This window comes from Cloeon dipterum, chromosome 4 (assembly GCF_949628265.1).
Source record: "Cloeon dipterum chromosome 4, ieCloDipt1.1, whole genome shotgun sequence".
Classification (NCBI taxonomy): domain Eukaryota; kingdom Metazoa; phylum Arthropoda; class Insecta; order Ephemeroptera; family Baetidae; genus Cloeon; species Cloeon dipterum.
This window is the reverse complement of record NC_088789.1, coordinates 11,901,120-11,921,986: the sequence shown is the minus strand read 5'-3', so window position 1 is coordinate 11,921,986 and position 20,867 is coordinate 11,901,120. Positions and strand designations below refer to the sequence as shown.

Sequence of the window (20,867 nt, the reverse complement as noted above, 5' to 3'; positions counted from 1 at the left end):
CCAGCTGTAGTCGAGCAACGTTGCCGAGTCGGAGGAAATTAGACCCGGGCAAGCTGCGAAAGCGAGTAGCGACGTTTGAGCGTTTGAGCTGCGCAGTTTCACCGCGGATGACGCCGGACTGCGGTCTTCCGCCTGAGCTGCGATCCTTTTTCCCAAGTCCTTGGGCGTCACTCCCCTTGTGGCAACATCGCCATTCTTGACCTACCTAACAAGAAAGTTATCGCGCAGTGTTGAGTACCGAGCGTAAATAGCATCGTACCGAGTGATATTAAGTAGCCCGTCTCGGTGCGGTCGAGAGCCCCAAGAGGACTTTTGCTTAAAAGAGGCGAGGTGTTGAGACTTCGCAACATTCGCATAGTGCCGATGCAGCCGCGACCCCTACTGCGCAACACTTTTTGCCAGTTGCATCTCTGCAGTGTCACGAGAGCGTCCGATAATAAGTAGTGCTGACCGCGCACAATGTTGTAATACTTGTACCAGCTGTACTGCACCCATGTGAATGTGTCCGGTTTTCGCCTCCGTTGATCGTTGCACTAATCGACGTCCACAGATGCCTGTTATGTCTGCTAGTGGCGATGAAAATCCGATCGTGTTTCTCGACATCTCAATTGGAGAGGACAAAGGTATGACTCATAGCGTTTTTTCTAAATTTCCCCCCTCATACTTCGCATTTCGACTCATTTACTGGCATTTTCAGTGGGGCGCATCATCATCGAGCTCTTCAAGAAAAAAACGCCTAAGACTGCTGAGAACTTTCGTTGCTTATGCACCGGAGAGAAAGGCATCGGCAAACAAGGGCACCTGCTGCACTTCAAGGGCACCCTCTTTCATAAAGGTGCGCGTTGCACTCAAATTAGAGTGGCATTGTTCATTTCATGTGATGCTCCACACTCAGTTTGTGAGGTTCTCAGATTTCCTAATTGCATATTCCAGTTCAATGCCAATTCTTGAAACTATTTCCAGCAGGGATAATGGCATCGTTCCCACGCAAACTAGAATCAAGCGAAAGAAAAGTTTTTAGTGGTAGTTTAAAAAAAATGAAATTTGGTTTTTAAATGACTGAATTCAGTAAATATTTGCTTCTTTAATTTTAGCTTTGCTTAGAATGCTTCCTTCATTCAATACCTTAATATTCTTTTAACATTAAGAACTGCTGGTTCAGCTTTGACAGCTTTTTGACACTAAGTCATAGTAATAAGCGGGGATTTGAACATCAGATCAATAGGTTGACCAAAATTGAATCACGTGAGATATGATAATGCCGATAATACATTAACTAATAGAACATTTTGAAATCACAACAAAATAAATATTCAAAAATGAAAATTGATAATCTAAAAAACTATCACTCCCTTGTCAGTTTATCTCAATTATAAGTTACTTGTACTATGCTAAGGGATGGAACTCAATGCAACACAGATCATTTGAGAAATCATTAAAATAAATGTCAAGTGAATCCTCAAAAACATTTTAAGCAAGTGCCAAAATGTTCCAGAAAAACACAAAACATTCATGGTCGCCAAACACCCATGACTAGGACAGCCGTTCCGAGTATTAAATCCTCATCAGCTAGCCTTTGGTGCATTTGATGATTTCTCCAATGGTCTGTGTTGTATTGAGTTGCATCCCTTAGTAAAGTACGAGTATCTCATAATTTAGATAAACTAAATATTGTTTACAGCTTTTTCTTTTAAATAAAAAAGAAATTTTCCACATAATTTAAGTCTACAACCGACTGCCAGCTATACTAATAGTTTTAAGATCATTAAATAACTAAACATCATTTAATGTTAAGACCCCCCATTATTTTACTAATTTAAGATTGTTATTGTTTTCGGAAACAGTACCAAGAAGTAAATATAAGAGCTAAAAATGTTTTTTTCTGCACCAGAGTGTCTGAAAGCAATAAAGTAAAGCTTATTGTTAGTTTAATATTGGAGCTAAACAGGAACACAATATTCCGACCATAAGTGTGTGTTTAAAAAAAATAAATTTCAGGCCAACTCATCGTAATATTGCAACTCCAGTAATGCATTTCTAAGCTTTTTCTCTGGTTTTCAGCGATTCCTAATTACATAGTACAAGGCGGTGATATCATCAATTTTGATGGCAGTGGAGGGGAGAGTATCTACGGATTGCAGTTTGAAGATGAAAACTTCTCTTTAATGGTATATTTGTAACTGTTGCTATTAAGATGATCACTGACAAAGGCTCCCACGCAGCATGATGACAGTGGACTGCTTAGCATGGTTAACTCTGGTCCAAATTCGAATAGCTCTCAGTTTTTTATAACTTTGGGCATCTGTCCAAACCTGGACAAGTCCCATGTTGTCTTTGGTAAAGTCCTCAAAGGATTGAGGATAGTCCAAGAAATTTCAGATGTACCTACTGATAATGATATTCCTCAAGTTGTGAGTATTCCCCGTTATTTTGATAAAACAACGTTGTAATCGTGATTAACTTTCAGAGGTGTTCTGTGGTGGATTGCGGGGAAATCCTAAAAGGTCAAGACTGGGGAATTCATGAGGCGGACGGAACCGAGGATGTATTCACCCCTTGGCCTGAGGATCTTGACATGAAAACTAGAGAGGTAAGACGATAAATTGCCTCAGTGCTTAATATTTGAATTATAACTGAAAACTTCCAGCATTTAAGTGATGAAGAGGTGATTTCCAAGATAAAGAGCTCAGGAAATCATTACTATAGCAAACGTCAGTATGGCTTAGCAGACTTGAAATATAGGAAAGCACTGCGCTACTTAGAATAGTAAGTAAATTATTAGTATTGCAACCATAAACTAAAAGTACTGTTCTTCTCCAGCTATTCTCAGCTGACCAATAAACCAAATAATGAGACTGATTCTGAAATGCGGACAGCGTGCCGTCTTAACTTGGCTGCCTGCAAATTAAAAAAAAATCAATATAGACAGGCACACCAAATATGCCATGAGGTAAATAATCATTATTTTATAAAATCTGTTCTCTCCATTCCTAGTTGTGCTTTTATATCTTTTACACAGAATTACTGATCCATAACTTCCCATAACATAATATTCCCTTGACACGACGACTTTGCCTCTAAATTGATAGATCTGTGTAGCTATCATGTTCAACAAATATGAAATTCCTTATCAGTTAGCTTCTAAGTTAACGTATTGCCATTTTTCCCTGTGCTGAAAACAACGCTATCAGAATACTTGGCAAACAACTATTAATCTGAAAAGGTTTTGCGTGTATTCCAATGATTTTGTCATCCAATCGTGCAATTTTATACGCTAATTGGATGTAATTCTAATTAGTTTCCAAGTCTAAAGTTGTCATCCAGTCAAACTCACCAAATTGTCTAATTGTGTTAATTATTTTTCAGATCCTTAATGAAGACCCAGAAAATATTAAGGCCCTCTACAGGCGTGGACAAGCAAGCTTTGGTCTGAACAACTATGAAGATGCTTTGGAAGATTTCAGCAAGGTTAAAATGCTGCAGCCCAATGATCATGCAATAATTAAGGAAATTAATAGAGTAAGAGCAGCGATTGCCAATTACCTTGTCACAGAAAAAGAAAGCTACGGTAAAATGTTTAAGAAATTTTAGTTTATTCTTATGAGGCACTGAATCTTAGTTTTTAAGAAGCCAGACTGTCAATGTGAGGAGAGGTAATTCTGTCTTTTATATCTACAAGACTTCTAGGTTTGTGTGCGCTATCGTAAACTGATGTTTTATAATTTATATTTAACGATAGCGCAAACTAACGGGTATAAATCAAGCTCATGTCATTCGTCGGTTTGCATCAAGTCTGAATATTTATACATATAGGCGACAAAGACTGTCATGCATTGCCAAATACAACCCATACACAATCAGTAATTTTTATCAATTCACGCCATAGTTGTGAGAGATGTTGAATGGTTTTTCACATACACAGTTCATGTTTTAAAGAGTTTCCACTTCCCAGATCTGGCCTGTTTAGCATCATCTTTGACTTAAATACAGAACAATCACAATGTTTTAAAAAAATGACGTTTTAGTTAAACACAGTTAAACCTTAGATACCTCTAGTTTTATTAAAAACATAACAAATATATAAAAAGTATATTGTACGTGGATTGGAAATACCTATTCACATAAATCTGAATCTCCAAAATCTACCACATTTTATGATAACGTCTATTTCTGTGATCTTTTGTTAACAAAATGATTAGTGCTTATAAGTTCAGCTGAGTGTCAACTAAATGATAAGAGTGCTTAAAAACAAGCAGTTTGCAGTTACAGAAACGCATTGAGTGAGATTCGCACCGCAAAAAAATGCTGAATTAATCTCAAGGGGTGAAAACATTAACGCCAATATCCTTGCAAGAAACCTCAAAAAGTTTGTTTTGCTTCTCAATATTCTTAGCTTCATCAGATACGGGATATTCCGCGCAATTGCTGATGTAAGATCCTCCTTTTCCTTCCATTTCAGCAGCCAAAGCAGCATAGAGCACCGGCGTCGCTCCTTGGGCTGGGGACTATGCATTGTCACGTTATTATAAATCCTTATTTTTGTTTCCAAAGAATTATTACTTTGAAGAGCAAAGTGGGCATCCAAGGAAACATTCGAGTGATATAGGTGTCCTTGAAAAGGTCGGTGTTGACTACACCAGGATGCACTGAACTGATTTGCAGAGGGGCACCTCTTGCATCAAAGCTCCTTTGCAGACTTTTAGTAAACATGACTTGCGCCAGTTTAGAGTTGGCATACGCGGTGCTGGACACAAATTCTTTCCTGTAATTTGAGTTTTAGAGTTTGACTTAACACTACTTTTGTCCATAATATTATACTTCATTTCGAGATCATCAAAATTAAGAATTCCTCCAAGATGGGCCGAGGATGAGAGATTCACTATTCTGGAATTAATTCCATTTGCAGCGGATTCTTCCAGCCTTGGCAGTAGCAGTTTAGTGAGTAGGAAATGGCTGAGATAGTTAACCTGCCATTGAGATTCATGTCCATCGGCAGTGAGTTCATAAGGCACTAGCATAATTCCAGCTGTGATCAGATCGCCGCATTAGAAAAAATAAAGATAGGTCAAAATGCGCATACCATTGTTGATGAGAACGTTAACTTTGGGACACGAGGCCAAAACTTTTTCAGCGAATTTCCTGGTTGATTCAAAAGAACTCGTATCACACTCAAAAACCTTTGAGGTACCAGTTTGTACGCCAGCCTCTCTGATTTCAGCGATGGCTTTCTCACCAGCGCTCACTTTTCTGCATCCTATTTTGTACGATGTAATAATTTTAGCTAGGTTATATATATAATATATTATGGTCTCAAATTATTACCCATAACAACGTTCATGTCGCATTTCAGCAGTTCTTTGATAACTTCCAACCCGATTCCTTTAGTTCCTCCAGTGATGACCACGACTCTTCCCTTCAGGTTCCCAGGCGGAGCTAGAATATCCTGCTGTTAAAAATTTTTCCTTGCAATGCAATTATAGCTGACACACTCACTGAATCTGTTCTGTCTTCGTTTCAAGAGATCATCAAAGTTTGCCTTCATGCCGATAGCATTGTAAACTGCTTGTTGGCGGCACCTATCAAAAAAGTTGCTCATCGTGATTTTGTCGCCGGGGCAGTTGTACAGTGAAGACAGCAAAATAATGACCCAGACAACCGGAGCAGCGGCAGCAAAATAAATCCACATCTTCCCTGCTGGAGGCACCTGTGATTCTTCGCTTGAATTTTCTAGTTGATGTCTAATTCAAACCCTGACGAGAAGTAGAAATTAAGTGGTTAATAAGGCACTAGTGAGTGTTCTGCTTTCGTCTTGAAGAAGAAAGATGAATTGAAATTTTAATATGCCTCGAGATTAACAATCCCCACGAAAAGAGAGTGGGAATCGACGAATTTTTATAGATGATTTTTTTGGTGTTACCTACTTTCCACTCCACTCCAAATTTCGGCACTTTCAGCAGGTCCGCTGTCGCTATACTCGCCTCACGCACTCGCTTTCACTTCTTACGGCTCCTTAAGACTGACTGAGATTAAAGGAGGCGCACGATGATAATTTAAATGTGGTCATTTGAAAAAAAATCCTTCTCAAATATTAATATCGACCAATGCTTGCAGTGGTTTACAAGGCCAGAGGAGTAAAAAATGGTAAAATTAACGTCTTGTCATGTTTCCATGTTGCAACAGGTAATAATACTGCTGTGCAAGCTCAAAGCTCATCAGTCTGTTAATACTCCTCTGAAAAGGGGCGTGACCTTTAGACCACGCTTTTGAAGGTCGGACGGCGCCTAGGTGCGTTTCCGTCAGGTTGAGTACAAGTTTATTGTACTGTTTTGGTTAACTCACAATCAGAGGTGGATTAGGCGCTTCAAGAAATTTGAGTGACTAAGTAGAGAAACGGAAAAATTTAGCAAATGAAACTTTATTTCAGTAAGTAAATGCAGGCAAAGAGAGGAACCAGCCTATGAACATCAACTTACAAATCTTTTCAATATTAATTAATATTTTGTTTTGATTGGAATCATTTTCACCAACAGACTGACAGTGAGTTGGAATCATCTTGTAATGTTTGATGGTAACAAAAGTGTTCCATGGAATAAATTCCACAATCGAAGAAAATTCAGGTCCCACTATCGAGACAGCTACACAGATAACAATGTAATATCCGTTTTCTAAAATAAACTGTCAACAACAGATGTGTCTCTTGTGGGTAAGGGAAGGCCAGAGACAACATCAGTCTTTCTGCACTGAGAGTGAACTAAACAGAGCCTGCTGAAGGCACTGGTGCTGCCTGATCATCCTTTGGCGAGTGATAGCCTGTTTTGTATTCTCGCCTTTCTTGTGCACTCAACCATTGCTCCTGAAAAAATTATAAGAGTCAAATTTCTCCAGTACAATTGCTTCTTTAATTCAGTACCTTTTGATAGTGCTGTTTAACCGCATCAGCAACTCGATCCATGATCATTTTCTCTGTCAAGATACCATCTTCAGAAGAATAGGCAGCAGCTTGCCAGGCAACGCCGAGTTTTGAAATTGCGCGGCCAGACATTCCTTCTGATATTTTGGCGATTTTTGAGCACAACACGCTGTAGTCCATTTCGGCAACCTTCAATCTCCTGTTGAATAAACATAATTATTTATTAACCTAAGTAAACGGCAAATCTATACTTTTTGCCCTCTGAAGCCGGCTGAAGAACAAATTTGTCAAAGTAGAGGCGGACAAGACGCTCTCGCTCCTCCAAGCCAGGAAGATCAAACTCAATCATTTCGTCCAATCTGTCATTAATAGCCCAATCAAATTGCTCTGGTGTATTGGACGCGAGCACCAGCATGAACTTGTTAGACTGTTCGCCAGTTCTGTAGAGGAAGGCGTTCAACATTGCACGCAAGTCCTCACTGATAGCCTCTGAGCTTCTCTTGCGTAAAAAAGCATCTGCTTCATCCATGAAAAGTAAAAGACCTTTCCTTGAAGTTGTTGCCCAATCAAAAACCTGAACAAAAGAAGGATAAAAATAATTATTTTTTAACAATGGAAAAGCAAATTTTTGTCCTTAAAACACAAAAATGATAAAAAAAATTTACTTTGTGCACAGCAGTGACACCATCCTTGCCCATTGGCGCAACATCTCCTCCTGTCATTATGGCAAAGTCCATTCCAGAGTGCATTGCTAGTTTCTAGAAGCATAACAATGGAAAATGTTTAAACCAGGTAATACATGATACCAATTTGACACTACCTTGGCAAACATAGTTTTGCCAGTTCCAGGCGGTCCATGGAATAAAATGTTTCTATACATCCCCTTGTTGTACTTCGTATTTTTGGTGGCAATCGCGACATCTCTATTGAAATCATTGACATTTAAGTCACATTATTTCTTCATTAATTTACTAATTTTGATCAATTACCGCAGTCTCTCCTCCAGTTTAGGTGATAACACAACGCCTGACAAGGCATCCTGGGAGCGAAGTTTGAATCTCTTGGCGGTATTGATTGGGTGCTTCAACATCTCAAGAGCGGAAAACCGAGACGTCTCTCGCACCAACGATGGCTTGCCAAGTCGCGACTCAATGTATTTGGCAGTGACCCCGGTCGCTCCTCGAGCAGAATATACACCAAGAGCCAAGAGGGAAATTCCGCCAGCTGCCATGATTACTTTATCCCAGTCATGCAGAAAAGCCTGAGCACCAGCTCCAAGAACAGATCCCGCAGTCCTGGCAGAAGGATCAGATTAGTAATGTTTTCCAAATTATACAATTTGAAGCCACTTACTTAATAGACTCCAACACTGTGGTTCGATTTTCTGAAGCCTTTAGTCTAATCTGCTCAAGAGTCAAATCCTGGTTTTCGCGGTCAATTTTGGCTTTGGTGCTCAACTCGGCCTCAAGACGCTTCATTTCATTTCTGTGCCGCAACTCCATCTCATGCTCAATAGTTGCTGGAAAATAATTAAAGATGATTCAAAGAGCAAAGTTCAATGGGCTGCCTACCTTTCCTCATCGCCTCTTGCTTTGCAACAGATTCTTCTTGCCTTCGGAGATTCTCGTCATTCGCCCGAGACTGCTGGATTAGCTGATCTTCGTTTCTAAGAGAAGAACAACGTTGTGATTGAGAAAGCGTTGCTCCATCTGGAATTGTTACCTTTTCCTGGCCAACTGATCTTGGTATTGAGCCCTCATCTGGTGCTGCTTAGTCTCCTCTTGCATAGTCTTGCGTCGTTCTTCACCCTCAACCCGTTTTGTGTCCAGTTTCATCTGTTCTATGTGCGCTTCATATTCCTTGGCCTTTGCAATCAGCTCGTTCTGCCTCGTTATTTCTTGCATTCTGGACAGCTCGAGCGCTTCTTTGGCATTGCCTGATAAAAATGCAAAATTTTATTATTCTTTCTCATTTAAAGCATTATATATGTATTGGTTAACTATATTATGGCATCTGTAATCAAGCTAGCAGATGATGCAAGAAAAAATGTAATGACTCACGCGAAGATTCCAGATCTTTTGCTGCTTTAGCTGCTCTTTCCAAAGCTGCGGAATCAAATCTGAAACGCGAATTATGTTCATTAATACAATTTTTCAAAATTGCATCACTTTATTTTACCTGTAAGCTTCCATTCGTGATTTTCGCTCTTGGTCCGTCTCATTAGGGTTGCCTCCGGCACCACCGCTACCCGGGGGCGGAGGCAAGTCAATTGGTGGGCCGCCACCTCCGTCCCTTTTGCCCCCCATCCCAAACATCCAGGCCATTTTTCAAAATTAACAAAATTAAATCGCCGGGTTCAGAGCAGGTTCAGAGCACGTTATTGAGGCAGATGATCCCACAAAGAGTGGTTCGCAAGACAGCCGCAAAAAGCGCATGAAAATATAGTTTAAGACAATGCCATCAGCTGGAGCCACTGGTGCCGCTGCCGCTGCCTCCTTGCGAACCACGTTGTAGGGATTGTTTTCGGCGTTCTCATGCCAATTTATCGGTAGTTATTCGTGCAAATTAGCTTTTCCAGCACGATGGCGAAGTTTGATTTAACTCATAAGTTAGGGCAGTATTTGGACCGGCATTTGGTGTTTCCGCTCCTCGAGTTTTTGTCTGCAAAACAGGTAAGCTTCAGTCCGCCCCTTTGTTGTGACTTCCCTCACGCAACAGATTTTAATGAAAATGTCTGTATTTACTTCAGATCTACGATGAAACTGAACTTCTGCAAGGGAAGCTCGATATCCTTAGCAAAACCAACATGTTGGATTATGCGATAGACATCAGGAAGCAGTTGCATCCCAATGCTGAAGTTCCAGAGGTTTGTAACTTTCCATTCTGACCCCCGAAATGTTTTATAATAATTTGTAATTTTCAACCTCAGGACCTGAAAATAAAAAGAGCGCAAGTTGTGGCAGAGCTAACTGAACTGCAAAACGAGGTGGAGCTTGTCTACAAGCTCATGCAGAACGAGGAAGTGATGCAGACGATGGAAACGATGCGAGACCCCAAAGTTTTGCTGAGCCATCTCACCAAGGAATATGATGTACAAATCACCCATAATTGAGTTAAAATATTCTGATACAACTCTTCAATTTACAGTTCAAAATTGACATGATGGATAATTTGGTGAAGTTTGCCAAATACAGATACGAGTGTGGAAACTACTCTGTGTCCACCAGCTACCTGTACTTCTACATGCTCATCATGCCACCTACAGATAAGGTACAAAATTATTATTTAGTTGAAAGCAATGTCATTTAAACATCCAATTTCACAGAACTATCTGAATGTCCTGTGGGGAAAACTGGCCTCCGAGATCTTGGTCCAGAACTGGGACACCGCCCTTGACGACCTGAACAAGTTGAGAGAGTTCATTGACTCAAATGCATTTGCAAATCCGCTGCAAGTTCTGCAGCAGAGGACGTGGCTCATTCACTGGAGTCTGTTTGTCTTCTTCAATCATGCCAAGGGACGAGACCACATCATCGAGATGTTCTTGTACAGGCCCAAGTAAGGTTACAAGATTATTCATTGTGGCAAAGCTAATTTTCTTGTGAAAGTTACCTAAATGCCATCCAGACGATGTGCCCACACATTCTGAGATACCTGGCTACTGCTGTAGTGATCAACAGATCGAGACGAAATGCTCTGAATGCGCTCAAGGATTTGGTTAAAGTCATCCAACAGGTACAGTATTAATTAAGTTTGCGTTCAATAAGTCACATAAGCACCTTTCCACTACTTGCAGGAGTCATATACCTACAGAGATCCCATTACTGAGTTCTTGGAGCATCTCTACGTCAACTTTGACTTTGATGGTGCCAGGCAGAAGCTGAACGAGTGCCAGGAAGTTTTGTACAACGACTTCTTCCTTATTGCCTGCCTTGATGAGTTCGTGGAAAACGCGCGTTTGATGATTTTCGAAACATTCTGTCGCATTCACCAATGCATCACCATTGGGTAGGTCTAATGCTCTATCAACTTAAAACAAGTAATGATAATGAGGAAATCGCAGCATGCTGGCTGAGAAACTGAACATGAACCCTGAGGAGGCTGAATGCTGGATTGTCAATCTCATTCGAAATGCTAGGCTAGACGCCAAAATTGACTCTAAAATGGGGCATGTTGTGATGGGAGCCCAACCAGCCTCTCCCTACCAAGTTCTGTTGGAGCGAGTTGACACTTTATCCGTGAGGTCGGAGGCACTGCAAAACCTGATTGAACGCAAAGTTAAGGCGAAATCACAGGATGTAAGTTTTAGTCATGTACATTTTGGTTTAAATCTATTTATACCTGTTTTAACAGAACCGATGGAACAATAACGACTTCTAAGTGCAAGCTGATTCTGGAGGTTAACAGTACACTTTTTTCATTGTGGTAATAAAAACAAGTTGGAAATACATGCATATTTAATTGAATTGCTAATCCTTTGTGTAGCTAGATTATAATTAAGAACATTGTGATTTGTTAATACTGCTTCTAAGATAAAGTTAGATAAATATGAATATAATGGTGTGATATTACGGAAGTTAATTTTTCCAGTTAAAATGTTTAAATAAAAAGGCAATTTAGTTTTATGTAGACTTGATCAACTTAATTTCTAAATTTCTGTTACATATTCATGATAAGTTCAATGGGTCAATCGATTTGATCGCATACGCTGCAACTGACCAGCATATTTATGTGAGAGAGGCGACGTATGCGTGTAGTGCATTTCAACGCCGTCTGCACACGCGCCTGCTGAATCGAGTAGGTAGGCAAGCCCGCACTGCAATTTTACAATAGGAGGAGTGGAGTATCGCAAGATGTCGACCGAGCTGGATCACTGGATAGAAATTGCTAAGGAATGCAAATATCTGCCTGAAAACGATTTAAAGGTAAACTGCACATTCTGCTATGATTTTCCTCCTAATAGATTTTCATGTAACTTGATTTGAATTGACAGAAATCATGAAACGTGCGCTGTTCACCGAAAAAGTGGGCGTGGCCGTGTTATGTTCAAATGCTAGATTTTGATGTTTTTCACTTTATTAATAATAATAAATTCATTCGCCTTTACAAAATGACCCGATATTTGTTTTGCATTAAAGTTGATTTTTATGCTATTTGCAGACTCATTAACTTGCCTGTTCACAGGCCATTAATTTTCATGCAGCAGTCAAATGTATTAAAGTTTTATGAGGAATGATAATATATATTATCTTCAATTTCAAGTTAATGCTCTGATGACGCCTTTGATTTTTATTTCTTACCTTGATACCCTGCATTTCGCCCATTTCGCCTAAGTTAACAGTTAAAAATTTTTGCTTTGTATGTATGCATGTGCTGATTGTGAGGCACAGCCAATATTTTGTTAGTAATTTTATTTACAATACATGATTTTGTGTGTTTAAGAAGCTTCATAATTATTCTTGTTACAGAAATTATGTGACATTGTGTGCGATCTCTTGTTGGAGGAGTCCAACATTCAGCCTGTATCAACTCCTGTCACAGTCTGTGGTGATATCCATGGACAGGTAAATAAGCAATCCACTAATGCTCTGTGCTGGAGTTTTCTTACACTTATTTTCGCGCAACAGTTCTACGATTTGGAAGAGTTGTTTCGAAAAGGGGGACAAGTGCCAGACACAAACTACATTTTCATGGGAGACTTTGTAGACCGAGGCTACTTCAGTTTAGAAACATTCACTCGACTACTCACCCTGAAAGCCAAGTGGCCTGACAGAATTACTCTGCTTCGAGGAAACCACGAGTCTAGGCAAATCACCCAGGTATACGGCTTTTACGACGAGTGCCAAAATAAATATGGCAATGCGAATGCTTGGAGATACTGCTGTGGCGTCTTCGACCTTCTTACTGTGGCCGCTGTAAGGAAACCTCAAATTTTAAGCTTTTAACAATAATGAGTCATCTTTTGTACCCCCTGCAGCTCATTGATGGTGAAGTGTTTTGTGTGCACGGAGGTCTTTCCCCTGACATCCAGACCCTTGACCAAATCAGAACAATAAACAGGAACCAGGAAATACCCCACAAAGGTCAGAGCAGGCAAAATATTTGTAATATTGCTCTATTAGCTTTTTTTACCCTCACCCAGGTGCCTTTTGCGACCTTGTCTGGTCAGATCCCGAGGAAATTGACAAATGGAAAGTGAGCCCTAGAGGCGCTGGCTGGCTCTTTGGCTCCATCGTGACCCACGAGTTCATGGATATCAACAACCTTGACCTCATCTGCAGAGCTCACCAACTGGTGCATGAAGGTATTTGGAAATCAAATAAAGTATAGTTTAGACCTCCTTTGTTTTGTTCACTGCTCTCATTGAGTAAATTCAACATTTTCATTTCAAATTATAGCTGACAAAACAGTAATCTTTAATATACACTTAAGGATTGTTTCAGTGTGAACTCTTAAGATTGAGTCAAAACCATCCATTTTTGAGCTAAATAAAACTCACTTTTATACGCTCTCAAGATTTTTTGAACTCAAATTAGTTTGTTTCTATTTCACAGGGTACAAATATATGTTTGATGACAAGTTGGTCACCGTATGGTCTGCGCCAAATTACTGTTACCGTTGCGGAAATGTAGCCTCAATCCTGTCATTCACCACTAGCAAGAACAGGGAGCCCAAGTTGTTTGAGGCAGTGCCCAGTTCAGAGAGAACTGTACCTGATAGAACCACAACACCATATTTCTTATGATTCCTAAACCTTAAGTTATCACTAAATTACACAATTGGAGGCATGCAATGCTATGTGATTTTCATTGACACACCTCACTTGAGTTATAAGGTCTCTTAGAATATTGTTCCCCAAATATCAATTGTACGCTTGTAATTATATTCCATGCATTGAGGTTTTAAGTTTCCAACAACTGCAATAAACTTTTTTGTCCAGTTCAGATACAATTTACGTGGAACTTTTTTAATACTTTGCCACTTAAGTTCTCTTGGAAAGCAGTAATAATTATACAGGTCACACCAATTTTATCTTGACATGTGAATAATGGGTTTGATAACGTTGGGTGGCCTACAGTTTTAAAGGTCTGGTCATTATTTCCTTGGACGCCAAACCTTCAAGGGGAAAATATGCTGCGTACGTTCACTGTAATCATTCTTATTGGTAATTATAATCACTTTTTTTATGCACACGTAGTCCAAAACTTTGAATTATAGGAGCTTCGTTTGCTAGAACTTTGCCAACAGCAAAGGATGGTTCTAAAAATGTGGAGAAAGGCAAACAGGTTAATTTGAAATATTTTTTTAATGTTCCTCAAGTTAAACATTTATCAAATTACACCTCTATTTATATATTAACAGTTGGTTGTAAGTTTGCCCTATTGGTTTGGAAACTCAAAACCAGTGAGAATCCCCAATGCAAGTAATGTGGAAATTACTCACGTATTAATATTTAAATTAAACTGCAATTTTGTGATTCCAAAAAGGCGTACAGAAGCACCAAGTAAGTCGTTCTATTGTTGAGGGGGCAGAAAGAAAGGGAAAAACACTGAATCCTGAAACGGATGACCAAACTGATGGGCATTTTGTGCAGATAAAGATGTTCTTCGGCAATCGCCTATTGCCGATCTATGGGTTGGTCACGAGCGAAGTTTCTGGTGAGTTCTTTGACACCTTTTAAGGCCAGTATAAAAATCCTTGTTTGGTTTTATGAGTCACCATATAAAGAGGTTAAAGACACTCGCAAGGAAAATGCCAACAATTTATGGTGATATCTGTCTTTATACGTGTCTGATGGCACAGGACAGATAACACCATCAGTACGTGCAACGCTAAATTTGAAATTTTCTCTCATTTCTCAAACGGCGTTCTTGTAACCAACACTTGCTGGAAAAATGAGATTCTTGTCCCTCTTTGCTTTCGTCTTTATGCTGGTGGCCCATGTTAATGCTGGTTAATATTTGAATTTTTGTTTGATATTGTTTTATTGCATAGAAATTATTATATTGTTCCTCTTTCAGGCCCAATTGCAGACAAAGAAAATAACAACCAAGATTCACCACGTGAAGGAGTGCTCGAAAAGGAGCAACAGCAGAAGGTTGACGTTAAAGCTGAAGATCGTCTTCATATGGCTGTAAAAAAAGATGAAAATCCTAAACAAGCTGTTGAACTCCCTGATGCTGAGAATGGTAACAAGGGCGTATCAAATGAAGGAGCACTTAACGCGAAGCAACAGCAAAAGGAAGAAGACGAAGCTAACGTCTCACTACTTACAGTCGTGAGCAAGGAAGATGAAAATTCGGAAAATTCCAAGAACTCTGTTCTTAAGAAAAAGGAAGGAGAGATTGTCCCTTCTGCAAATCCTGGAAATGAGGAAACTAGAAATTCTCTTTTGCTCGCTGATCCTGAGAAGAAAAAAGAAGAGCCATCGGTGGTTGTAAAAGACAATGAAGAGAAAAAGTCTGAACCGATCCCAAGTGCTGAAGAGAAGAAAGAAATGATTTCTCCTCTTGCTGATGCCGTGGAACAGGATACGCCTCTGTCGCAAGAAACAGGAGAAAAAGAAACGGACCCTGAAAATGAAAATGAGCAAACTAAAGTTAAAGAAGAAACCTCCATTAATATAATCACTGAAGCAACACTCGAAGAAATTCCAGAAGGCACACCTGATAAACAGGACAAGGAAGAAGCTGAAACAAATGTCACATTTTGGCAAAGTATTGGCAACTTTTTCAGTAAAATAGCAAATTTGTTCAGAAGTTCTACATCTTCTATTGAACAACCTAGAGGTATCACTACTGAAGCCAGTAAAAATTCTGTCATCACAGAAGTGAATGATGAGAAATTTAGTGATGTCAAGGCGGAGAGCAGTGAAAATTAGAAAAAATAGCAATATAGGCATGATTGAGTGACAAAGCAATTTGGTTATTTTTTATATTTTCACTTTAATTCCATCTAATGAAATCTTTGTGATTTTTCCGACTTTATCAAATATTTCGCACATGCAACAAATTGTACCTTTAATCAAAATAAAATATATGAATTATGGAAAAACTTAAGTTGTGTGTTTTCGCTTTTTTTAAGAAGCGCGCTACACTACGCACTTCGTCAAAAAAACCTATTTTGTTCATTCATTTTGCATCGGCAAAAATGATGATCAGACTGATCTGGACTGAATTAACTAATTTGCAAAATTTAATAATCAATCTTTTTGAGAGGAAAATTCAATTTTGGGAGAGGAAATCATAATAATTAAATAATTTAAAACTAGTCAGGTTACACCTTTTTGATCCCTGAGATTCCCGCTTAGCAGAGGCCTCTTGATAGAAAATTCTACAGCCCTCTAGCGGAAGATGCGCGCTATTAAAAATAAAGCTTGGGCGGTGGTCACCAAGCACAAAACAACAGGTGTTGGTGGCCAGTTTTTATCAATTTTATGGATATTTTTGGTTCAGATTTATCTCGCCACCTCAGGTAATCTGAAAAAATGATTTCACTTGCTCTGAAGTGGTCCATCTGGGCAATTGTCTTCACTTATGCGGCAGGTGAGTTTTTTTCCGAAGAGCCATAATATACAGCGGTGTCTCCAACGTTTTTAAGGCGTGGAGCTTGCGGCTTTGAAGGTTGCAAAAATAGTTGCATGTTGCTAATTTCTATATTATAAACAGTATGAATATATTTGCACTAAATACACAATTTTTTAAAGATATGTGCATAAATGTGAATTTTATATGTTCCCAAAAATTTATTTTATTTTATTTGGTTGATGCAGCTCAATACAGTTCACAAGAAGAAGAAGGTTTGGTCAAGTGGTGCACCGTGGGACAAGCAGAGCAGTACAAATGCCTTAATTTCTCCAAAGCTGTTGAAAGAGACATGACTGCAAAAAAATTTAGAAATGATGGACTTCACGTAGAATGTGTTCGGGTAATTTAACCGTTTATCAGAAGCAGCTGAACTTTTTAAATGCACGACGTACACTCTTGCTAATTTTTTCTTAAACGTAATAATTATTATTTGATATGTGTTTTGAATTAATCAAGCCTCTCATTTCAGGCCTTTAACAAGGACGAATGCATGGGTCTGTTGGATGAAGGCAAAGTCCACCTGACAAGTTTAGATGCTGGCGAAGTATTCATTGGCGGGCGATACCACAGTTTGATTCCCATCATGCAAGAGCGTCTAGAAAGTAAACAACATATATTTTAACCTATTTCTTTTTCATTTTAAGTTTCCTGCTTAGATGACGCATTGAATTACTACGCTGTGGCTGCTATAAAAAGAGGGTCGCTTCCTGAGGTGCGCTCTCTGCGAGACCTGCGTAACAAGAAGGCATGTTTTGCTGGAGTTGGTACACAGGCTGGATGGGTCATCCCAATCGACAATGTTAGTTTTTAAATTAATGTGTATACAGAATTGTAAAATAATTAAATTTTTCCATAGATGATGAAACGTGGGGGTTTGGAAGTGGTTGACTGCAACAACCACGTGAAATCTGCCATAGCATACTTTGGGCCCAGTTGTGCTGTCAACTCTTTGACCGATAAATACAACCCGATCGGCGACAATTCTGATAAACTGTGCCAACTTTGTATTGGAGAAGTGCCAGGCGGAAGATGCACAAGTGCTGATCCATATGCCGGCTTCGAAGGCGCTTTCCGTTGCTTGGTCGAGGCAGGAGATATTGCTTTTCTAAAGCACACTACAATCCAGGAAATGATTACTGGCAACACCCTTTGTAAGCATCTTATATATTATTTTATTGTTATTTTTTAAAATTGTGGTTTTGGAATTTCAGCTTCCACTCGAAAGGACCAATTTGAGTTGCTGTGTCTTGATGGAAAGAGAGCTTCGGTTGATGAATATCAAAACTGCAACTGGGGCCAGGTCCCGGCTCATGCAATTGTTACTTCGTCTGGACAATCATTTGACAGGAGGAAAACCTTCCAGAAATTTTTAAAGGTATTTATTTGTTTAAATAGTCTTCCTGTTACTTTTAAGACTGATATTATAAGTATTTTCAATGTGCAAAAAAATGCATTTTTCTGTCACATTCAATAAGATTTGTACTGCTTGAATTTTTAGATCTGGAAGTGATAGGCACTAAAGCACTCTCCATTAATATGAACCTCAACCCTTGGAACTGAAAATTTTGAACATCGATAAAACAATTATCTGTTTCACAGAAAGCAGTTGAGTTGTATGGAGGCAGTGCTCCATTAAATCCTTCTTCATACAACCAATCAAGAAGTGACTACACAACGGAGAGGCAGCAGTATGACCGCTTTGGAAATCCCATCAGAGATCAGGACTTGTTCAATCGGAACTCAAATAACCAAGACCTTTTCAACAACGAAGATCGGCAGTTTGGTCGCTCTGGCCGGCCAAACTCCAGAAGCAAGAGACAATTTGGAAATAGCCGTTTTGATCGACCTTCCTATGAACAAAATGTTACTGAGGGTAATTTAAACCGGGATGATGATTTCAGACTGTTTGTTTCCTCGCCTAAGTATGGGAACCAACACAACCTCCTACTGCAGGTAATAATAAGTGGTTCTACCAACAACACCTCTCAATGTAAACTTTAAACTCGTTAAGGATACTGCGCGAGACTTGATGGCGATAGAAGAGCAAAAGCAAACCTTCTCAGGCTATCTAGGCAAAGCTCTTGAACCAATTTTGTCGGTCCGCAAGTGTCCAGTCTCCAGAATGACTCTCTGCGTAACCTCTGAACCAGAAATGGAGAAATGCGTCAGAATGAGGGTATAGCCTACGATTTCTATTTCTTTCTCATTTTTTAACAAAATGTATTTATCTAGACCGCTCTGAAAGCTCAACTGCTGAAACCAGACATGTCATGCTACAAGGCCCACAGTCACGTTCATTGCTTGCAAGCCATCAAGACGGGAGATGCCGATGTAGCAGTTCTTGACGCCAGCGATGTTTACACAGGAGGCCTCAGTTACGACCACATCCCTATTATAGCTGAGGTTTATAATCTTGGAAAACCTGAGTACTATGTAGTAGCAGTCGCCAGAGAAAATGACCACACCACTGAACTGACATACCTCAGAGGTTTGTACTACTGAAAATTTTAAACCACCAGCTCTTTTACTCACTCAGATAAATCATTAATCGCACTTGAAAAGAGTCCACAACATTTTGGTTGCCTATGAACTCAGTTTTAAGTAGTAGATCCTTAAATATGTCAATTTAATTAATGTAACAGAAGAGGAACAACCAATTTGAGCTGCCATCATTGAAATATTGTCCAAAAATTGATTTTAGGAAAGTACACCTGCCACTCTGGAATTAACACTGCTTCTGGATGGGTAATACCATTGGCATATCTCATTTCCAACGGCTGGATCAGGAGCTACGGCTGCGATAGCATTAGAGCTGCAGCCGAGTATTTCACCAAATCATGCGTGCCTGGCGCCCTGAGTGCAGAGTACAACAGAGGAGTTCCATACGACAATCTTTGCGATCTGTGCCATGGATCAAGTTTCCGATACTGCCGACGAGACGCCTCTGAGGACTTCTATGGCCACACTGGAGCATTCCGCTGTCTGGTTGAAGGTGGAGGTAAGTTTAGCGTCAATTGTAATAACTGGATGGAATGAATGGTACATACACATATATAATATTCAGTCAGAATACTGATAAGTTATTACCAAACAAAGAATCTTATGGTTGACTTAGAAATTAATTATTGGAATACCGTGGAAATTTTCCTAAACTTAATATTCCTAGAACACCAAACGAAGGTGATCGAAAAAAATCCTAACGAAATTTCAATTTTCTTTCATTGCAGGTGATGTTGCTTTTGTAAAACACACAACTGTCATGGAAAATACTGATGGCAAGCGGAGGGAATGGTGGGCCAGAAATACTCTTACTGATGATTACGAGCTACTCTGCCCAGACGGAACCAGGGCTTCTCTGAAAGACTACAAGTGGTGCAGCCTGGGCAAGGCCAAAGCCAACGCAATCATCACTAGAGGAGGATCGTATTACAACGAAAGTGAAATTGAGGCCTACACTAATCTATTTATCTATGCTCAACAATTTTATGGAAGAAAGTACCAGGACGAGTTCAGGTAATTAAAACCCTTGTATTTTTCTCAACCTAAGACTGAAAAATAATTATTTTAAGAGAAACTGGTGTGTTCCTTACTTCACACCAGAAAAACTAAAATGGTTTCTCGCTTTCAGCTTCAGTATGTTCTACTCTCCACCCCCATATTCCGATCTGATTTTCCAAGATGCAACTCAGCAACTGTACATTCTGCCTAAAGAAGAGCGGAATTACAGGGCTTACCTCGGCAGGGACTTTATGAGAGCCCGAGCCATTGTTGACTGCCAAGCTGGAGCAGCTAGTTTAACGGAGTCTGTAGCTATGATCTTTATGTCAATATTTGCTGTCTTGCTAGGCAGGAGGCAGTTTTTGCATTGAACCATTCAAGTTGTGCATTATTATGAATTACTTATTAATGCTGATTAAATACATTTTAAGACAAATCAAATAAGCGAAACCGTCCGTGCTGCTGAGCACAAAAGGAAACGATCCGTCCATATTGTAAATGAATTGTGAAAATCTTATATTGATATGCTTGTTAGCATGAGTGACAGTTAAATCGAGAGTGATGTTATATCTTTCCAAAATGAAAGTCATATTTTGAAGGTGTATTCCATAATGTTTTACTTTCTATAATTATAACTGAAGTTGACGCAAATGTATGTTTTTTTTATAAATATACTTTTGAATTTACTTTTTAAGTTTGTGTTTGATTTTTGAAAACAATTGCATGGGTGTGAGGTTGTGTAGCTCGTCTCCAAGGAGATGGGACCTGTTTGTTAATCATTTAAATTTTTCTCACTTGCTATTACATAACAAATATAAATAATCCACAATGAATAAAAAAGAGGGTAAATTAAAACATAGTTTAAGTAGTGT

General features: G+C 39.3%; 7 protein-coding genes across 8 annotated transcripts; 5 read left to right on the top strand and 2 right to left on the bottom strand.

Annotated features, from left to right (window-relative positions):
* The first annotated feature begins 111 nt into the window (after positions 1 to 111).
* Positions 112 to 3,860, top strand: Cyp40 (Cyclophilin 40). The gene is made up of 8 exons (XM_065488910.1): positions 112 to 623; positions 698 to 835; positions 2,062 to 2,168; positions 2,223 to 2,411; positions 2,468 to 2,590; positions 2,648 to 2,766; positions 2,821 to 2,950; positions 3,367 to 3,860. Exons 1-8 carry the CDS (start codon positions 500 to 502, stop codon positions 3,589 to 3,591), a joined length of 1,155 nt encoding a protein of 384 aa, XP_065344982.1. The 5' UTR covers positions 112 to 499; the 3' UTR covers positions 3,592 to 3,860.
* A 175-nt stretch (positions 3,861 to 4,035) lies between these two features.
* On the bottom strand, positions 4,036 to 6,203 carry LOC135942662 (retinol dehydrogenase 12-like). 2 transcript variants are annotated; one of them, XM_065488913.1, is made up of 7 exons: positions 5,918 to 6,203; positions 5,494 to 5,750; positions 5,323 to 5,433; positions 5,081 to 5,254; positions 4,819 to 5,026; positions 4,561 to 4,762; positions 4,036 to 4,505 (listed from the first exon to the last, which is right to left on the bottom strand). In XM_065488913.1, exons 2-7 carry the CDS (start codon positions 5,684 to 5,686, stop codon positions 4,317 to 4,319), a joined length of 1,077 nt encoding a protein of 358 aa, XP_065344985.1. In that variant the 5' UTR covers positions 5,687 to 5,750; positions 5,918 to 6,203; the 3' UTR covers positions 4,036 to 4,316. The 2 variants fall into 2 exon arrangements, with proteins under 2 accessions (XP_065344985.1, XP_065344984.1); XM_065488912.1 differs by having other exon boundaries at positions 5,922 to 6,203.
* Positions 6,204 to 6,399: 196 nt separating this feature from the next.
* Positions 6,400 to 9,302, bottom strand: bor (ATPase family AAA domain containing bor). The gene is made up of 11 exons (XM_065488907.1): positions 9,089 to 9,302; positions 8,971 to 9,029; positions 8,633 to 8,846; positions 8,482 to 8,576; positions 8,264 to 8,429; positions 7,900 to 8,205; positions 7,731 to 7,833; positions 7,576 to 7,668; positions 7,162 to 7,484; positions 6,911 to 7,109; positions 6,400 to 6,853 (listed from the first exon to the last, which is right to left on the bottom strand). Exons 1-11 carry the CDS (start codon positions 9,232 to 9,234, stop codon positions 6,752 to 6,754), a joined length of 1,806 nt encoding a protein of 601 aa, XP_065344979.1. The 5' UTR covers positions 9,235 to 9,302; the 3' UTR covers positions 6,400 to 6,751.
* Positions 9,303 to 9,378: 76 nt separating this feature from the next.
* eIF3e (eukaryotic translation initiation factor 3 subunit e) lies at positions 9,379 to 11,358 on the top strand. The gene is made up of 9 exons (XM_065488908.1): positions 9,379 to 9,582; positions 9,660 to 9,776; positions 9,840 to 10,001; positions 10,058 to 10,180; positions 10,236 to 10,468; positions 10,519 to 10,645; positions 10,707 to 10,918; positions 10,974 to 11,208; positions 11,264 to 11,358. The coding sequence occupies exons 1-9, from the start codon at positions 9,493 to 9,495 to the stop codon at positions 11,288 to 11,290; spliced, it is 1,326 nt and encodes a 441-aa protein (XP_065344980.1). The 5' UTR covers positions 9,379 to 9,492; the 3' UTR covers positions 11,291 to 11,358.
* A 336-nt stretch (positions 11,359 to 11,694) lies between these two features.
* On the top strand, positions 11,695 to 13,865 carry PpV (Protein phosphatase V). Its single transcript, XM_065488914.1, has 6 exons — positions 11,695 to 11,835; positions 12,379 to 12,474; positions 12,538 to 12,825; positions 12,888 to 12,993; positions 13,053 to 13,214; positions 13,465 to 13,865. The coding sequence occupies exons 1-6, from the start codon at positions 11,764 to 11,766 to the stop codon at positions 13,653 to 13,655; spliced, it is 915 nt and encodes a 304-aa protein (XP_065344986.1). The 5' UTR covers positions 11,695 to 11,763; the 3' UTR covers positions 13,656 to 13,865.
* Positions 13,866 to 13,985: 120 nt separating this feature from the next.
* LOC135942660 (uncharacterized) lies at positions 13,986 to 15,969 on the top strand. Its single transcript, XM_065488909.1, has 5 exons — positions 13,986 to 14,075; positions 14,129 to 14,196; positions 14,273 to 14,333; positions 14,398 to 14,568; positions 14,932 to 15,969. The coding sequence occupies exons 1-5, from the start codon at positions 14,042 to 14,044 to the stop codon at positions 15,789 to 15,791; spliced, it is 1,194 nt and encodes a 397-aa protein (XP_065344981.1). The 5' UTR covers positions 13,986 to 14,041; the 3' UTR covers positions 15,792 to 15,969.
* Positions 15,970 to 16,254: 285 nt separating this feature from the next.
* On the top strand, positions 16,255 to 20,689 carry Tsf2 (transferrin 2). Its single transcript, XM_065491907.1, has 13 exons — positions 16,255 to 16,324; positions 16,385 to 16,455; positions 16,683 to 16,837; positions 16,967 to 17,099; positions 17,154 to 17,296; positions 17,354 to 17,648; positions 17,709 to 17,872; positions 18,097 to 18,450; positions 18,509 to 18,673; positions 18,730 to 18,985; positions 19,199 to 19,495; positions 19,725 to 20,010; positions 20,126 to 20,689. The coding sequence occupies exons 2-13, from the start codon at positions 16,398 to 16,400 to the stop codon at positions 20,364 to 20,366; spliced, it is 2,547 nt and encodes an 848-aa protein (XP_065347979.1). The 5' UTR covers positions 16,255 to 16,324; positions 16,385 to 16,397; the 3' UTR covers positions 20,367 to 20,689.
* Positions 20,690 to 20,867: the final 178 nt, after the last annotated feature.

Bases quoted from the DNA above. Each gene is read 5' to 3' on its own strand.
- Cyp40 (XM_065488910.1), top strand. From the start codon at position 500: ATGTGTCCGGTTTTCGCCTCCGTTGATCGTTGCACTAATCGACGTCCA. The intron at 2,412-2,467 runs GTGAGTATTCCC...ATTAACTTTCAG, and splicing joins ATAATGATATTCCTCAAGTT to AGGTGTTCTGTGGTGGATTG. The intron at 2,951-3,366 runs GTAAATAATCAT...ATTATTTTTCAG, and splicing joins CACACCAAATATGCCATGAG to ATCCTTAATGAAGACCCAGA.
- LOC135942662 (XM_065488913.1), bottom strand. From the start codon at position 5,686: ATGTGGATTTATTTTGCTGCCGCTGCTCCGGTTGTCTGGGTCATTATT. The intron at 5,027-5,080 runs GTATGCGCATTT...ATCTGATCACAG, and splicing joins TAACGTTCTCATCAACAATG to CTGGAATTATGCTAGTGCCT. The intron at 4,506-4,560 runs GTAATAATTCTT...GACAATGCATAG, and splicing joins TGCCCACTTTGCTCTTCAAA to TCCCCAGCCCAAGGAGCGAC.
- bor (XM_065488907.1), bottom strand. From the start codon at position 9,234: ATGGCCTGGATGTTTGGGATGGGGGGCAAAAGGGACGGAGGTGGCGGC. The intron at 8,577-8,632 runs GTAACAATTCCA...TTCTTCTCTTAG, and splicing joins GATCAGTTGGCCAGGAAAAG to AAACGAAGATCAGCTAATCC. The intron at 7,834-7,899 runs GTAATTGATCAA...TGATTTCAATAG, and splicing joins AAACTGGAGGAGAGACTGCG to AGATGTCGCGATTGCCACCA.
- eIF3e (XM_065488908.1), top strand. From the start codon at position 9,493: ATGGCGAAGTTTGATTTAACTCATAAGTTAGGGCAGTATTTGGACCGG. The intron at 10,002-10,057 runs GTACAAATCACC...TTCAATTTACAG, and splicing joins ATCTCACCAAGGAATATGAT to TTCAAAATTGACATGATGGA. The intron at 11,209-11,263 runs GTAAGTTTTAGT...CTGTTTTAACAG, and splicing joins TTAAGGCGAAATCACAGGAT to AACCGATGGAACAATAACGA.
- PpV (XM_065488914.1), top strand. From the start codon at position 11,764: ATGTCGACCGAGCTGGATCACTGGATAGAAATTGCTAAGGAATGCAAA. The intron at 12,475-12,537 runs GTAAATAAGCAA...TTCGCGCAACAG, and splicing joins GTGGTGATATCCATGGACAG to TTCTACGATTTGGAAGAGTT. The intron at 12,994-13,052 runs GTCAGAGCAGGC...ACCCTCACCCAG, and splicing joins CCAGGAAATACCCCACAAAG to GTGCCTTTTGCGACCTTGTC.
- LOC135942660 (XM_065488909.1), top strand. From the start codon at position 14,042: ATGCTGCGTACGTTCACTGTAATCATTCTTATTG. The intron at 14,076-14,128 runs GTAATTATAATC...TTTGAATTATAG, and splicing joins CACTGTAATCATTCTTATTG to GAGCTTCGTTTGCTAGAACT. The intron at 14,334-14,397 runs GTAATGTGGAAA...GATTCCAAAAAG, and splicing joins AGTGAGAATCCCCAATGCAA to GCGTACAGAAGCACCAAGTA.
- Tsf2 (XM_065491907.1), top strand. From the start codon at position 16,398: ATGATTTCACTTGCTCTGAAGTGGTCCATCTGGGCAATTGTCTTCACT. The intron at 17,297-17,353 runs GTTAGTTTTTAA...ATTTTTCCATAG, and splicing joins GGGTCATCCCAATCGACAAT to ATGATGAAACGTGGGGGTTT. The intron at 20,011-20,125 runs GTAATTAAAACC...TCTCGCTTTCAG, and splicing joins AAGTACCAGGACGAGTTCAG to CTTCAGTATGTTCTACTCTC.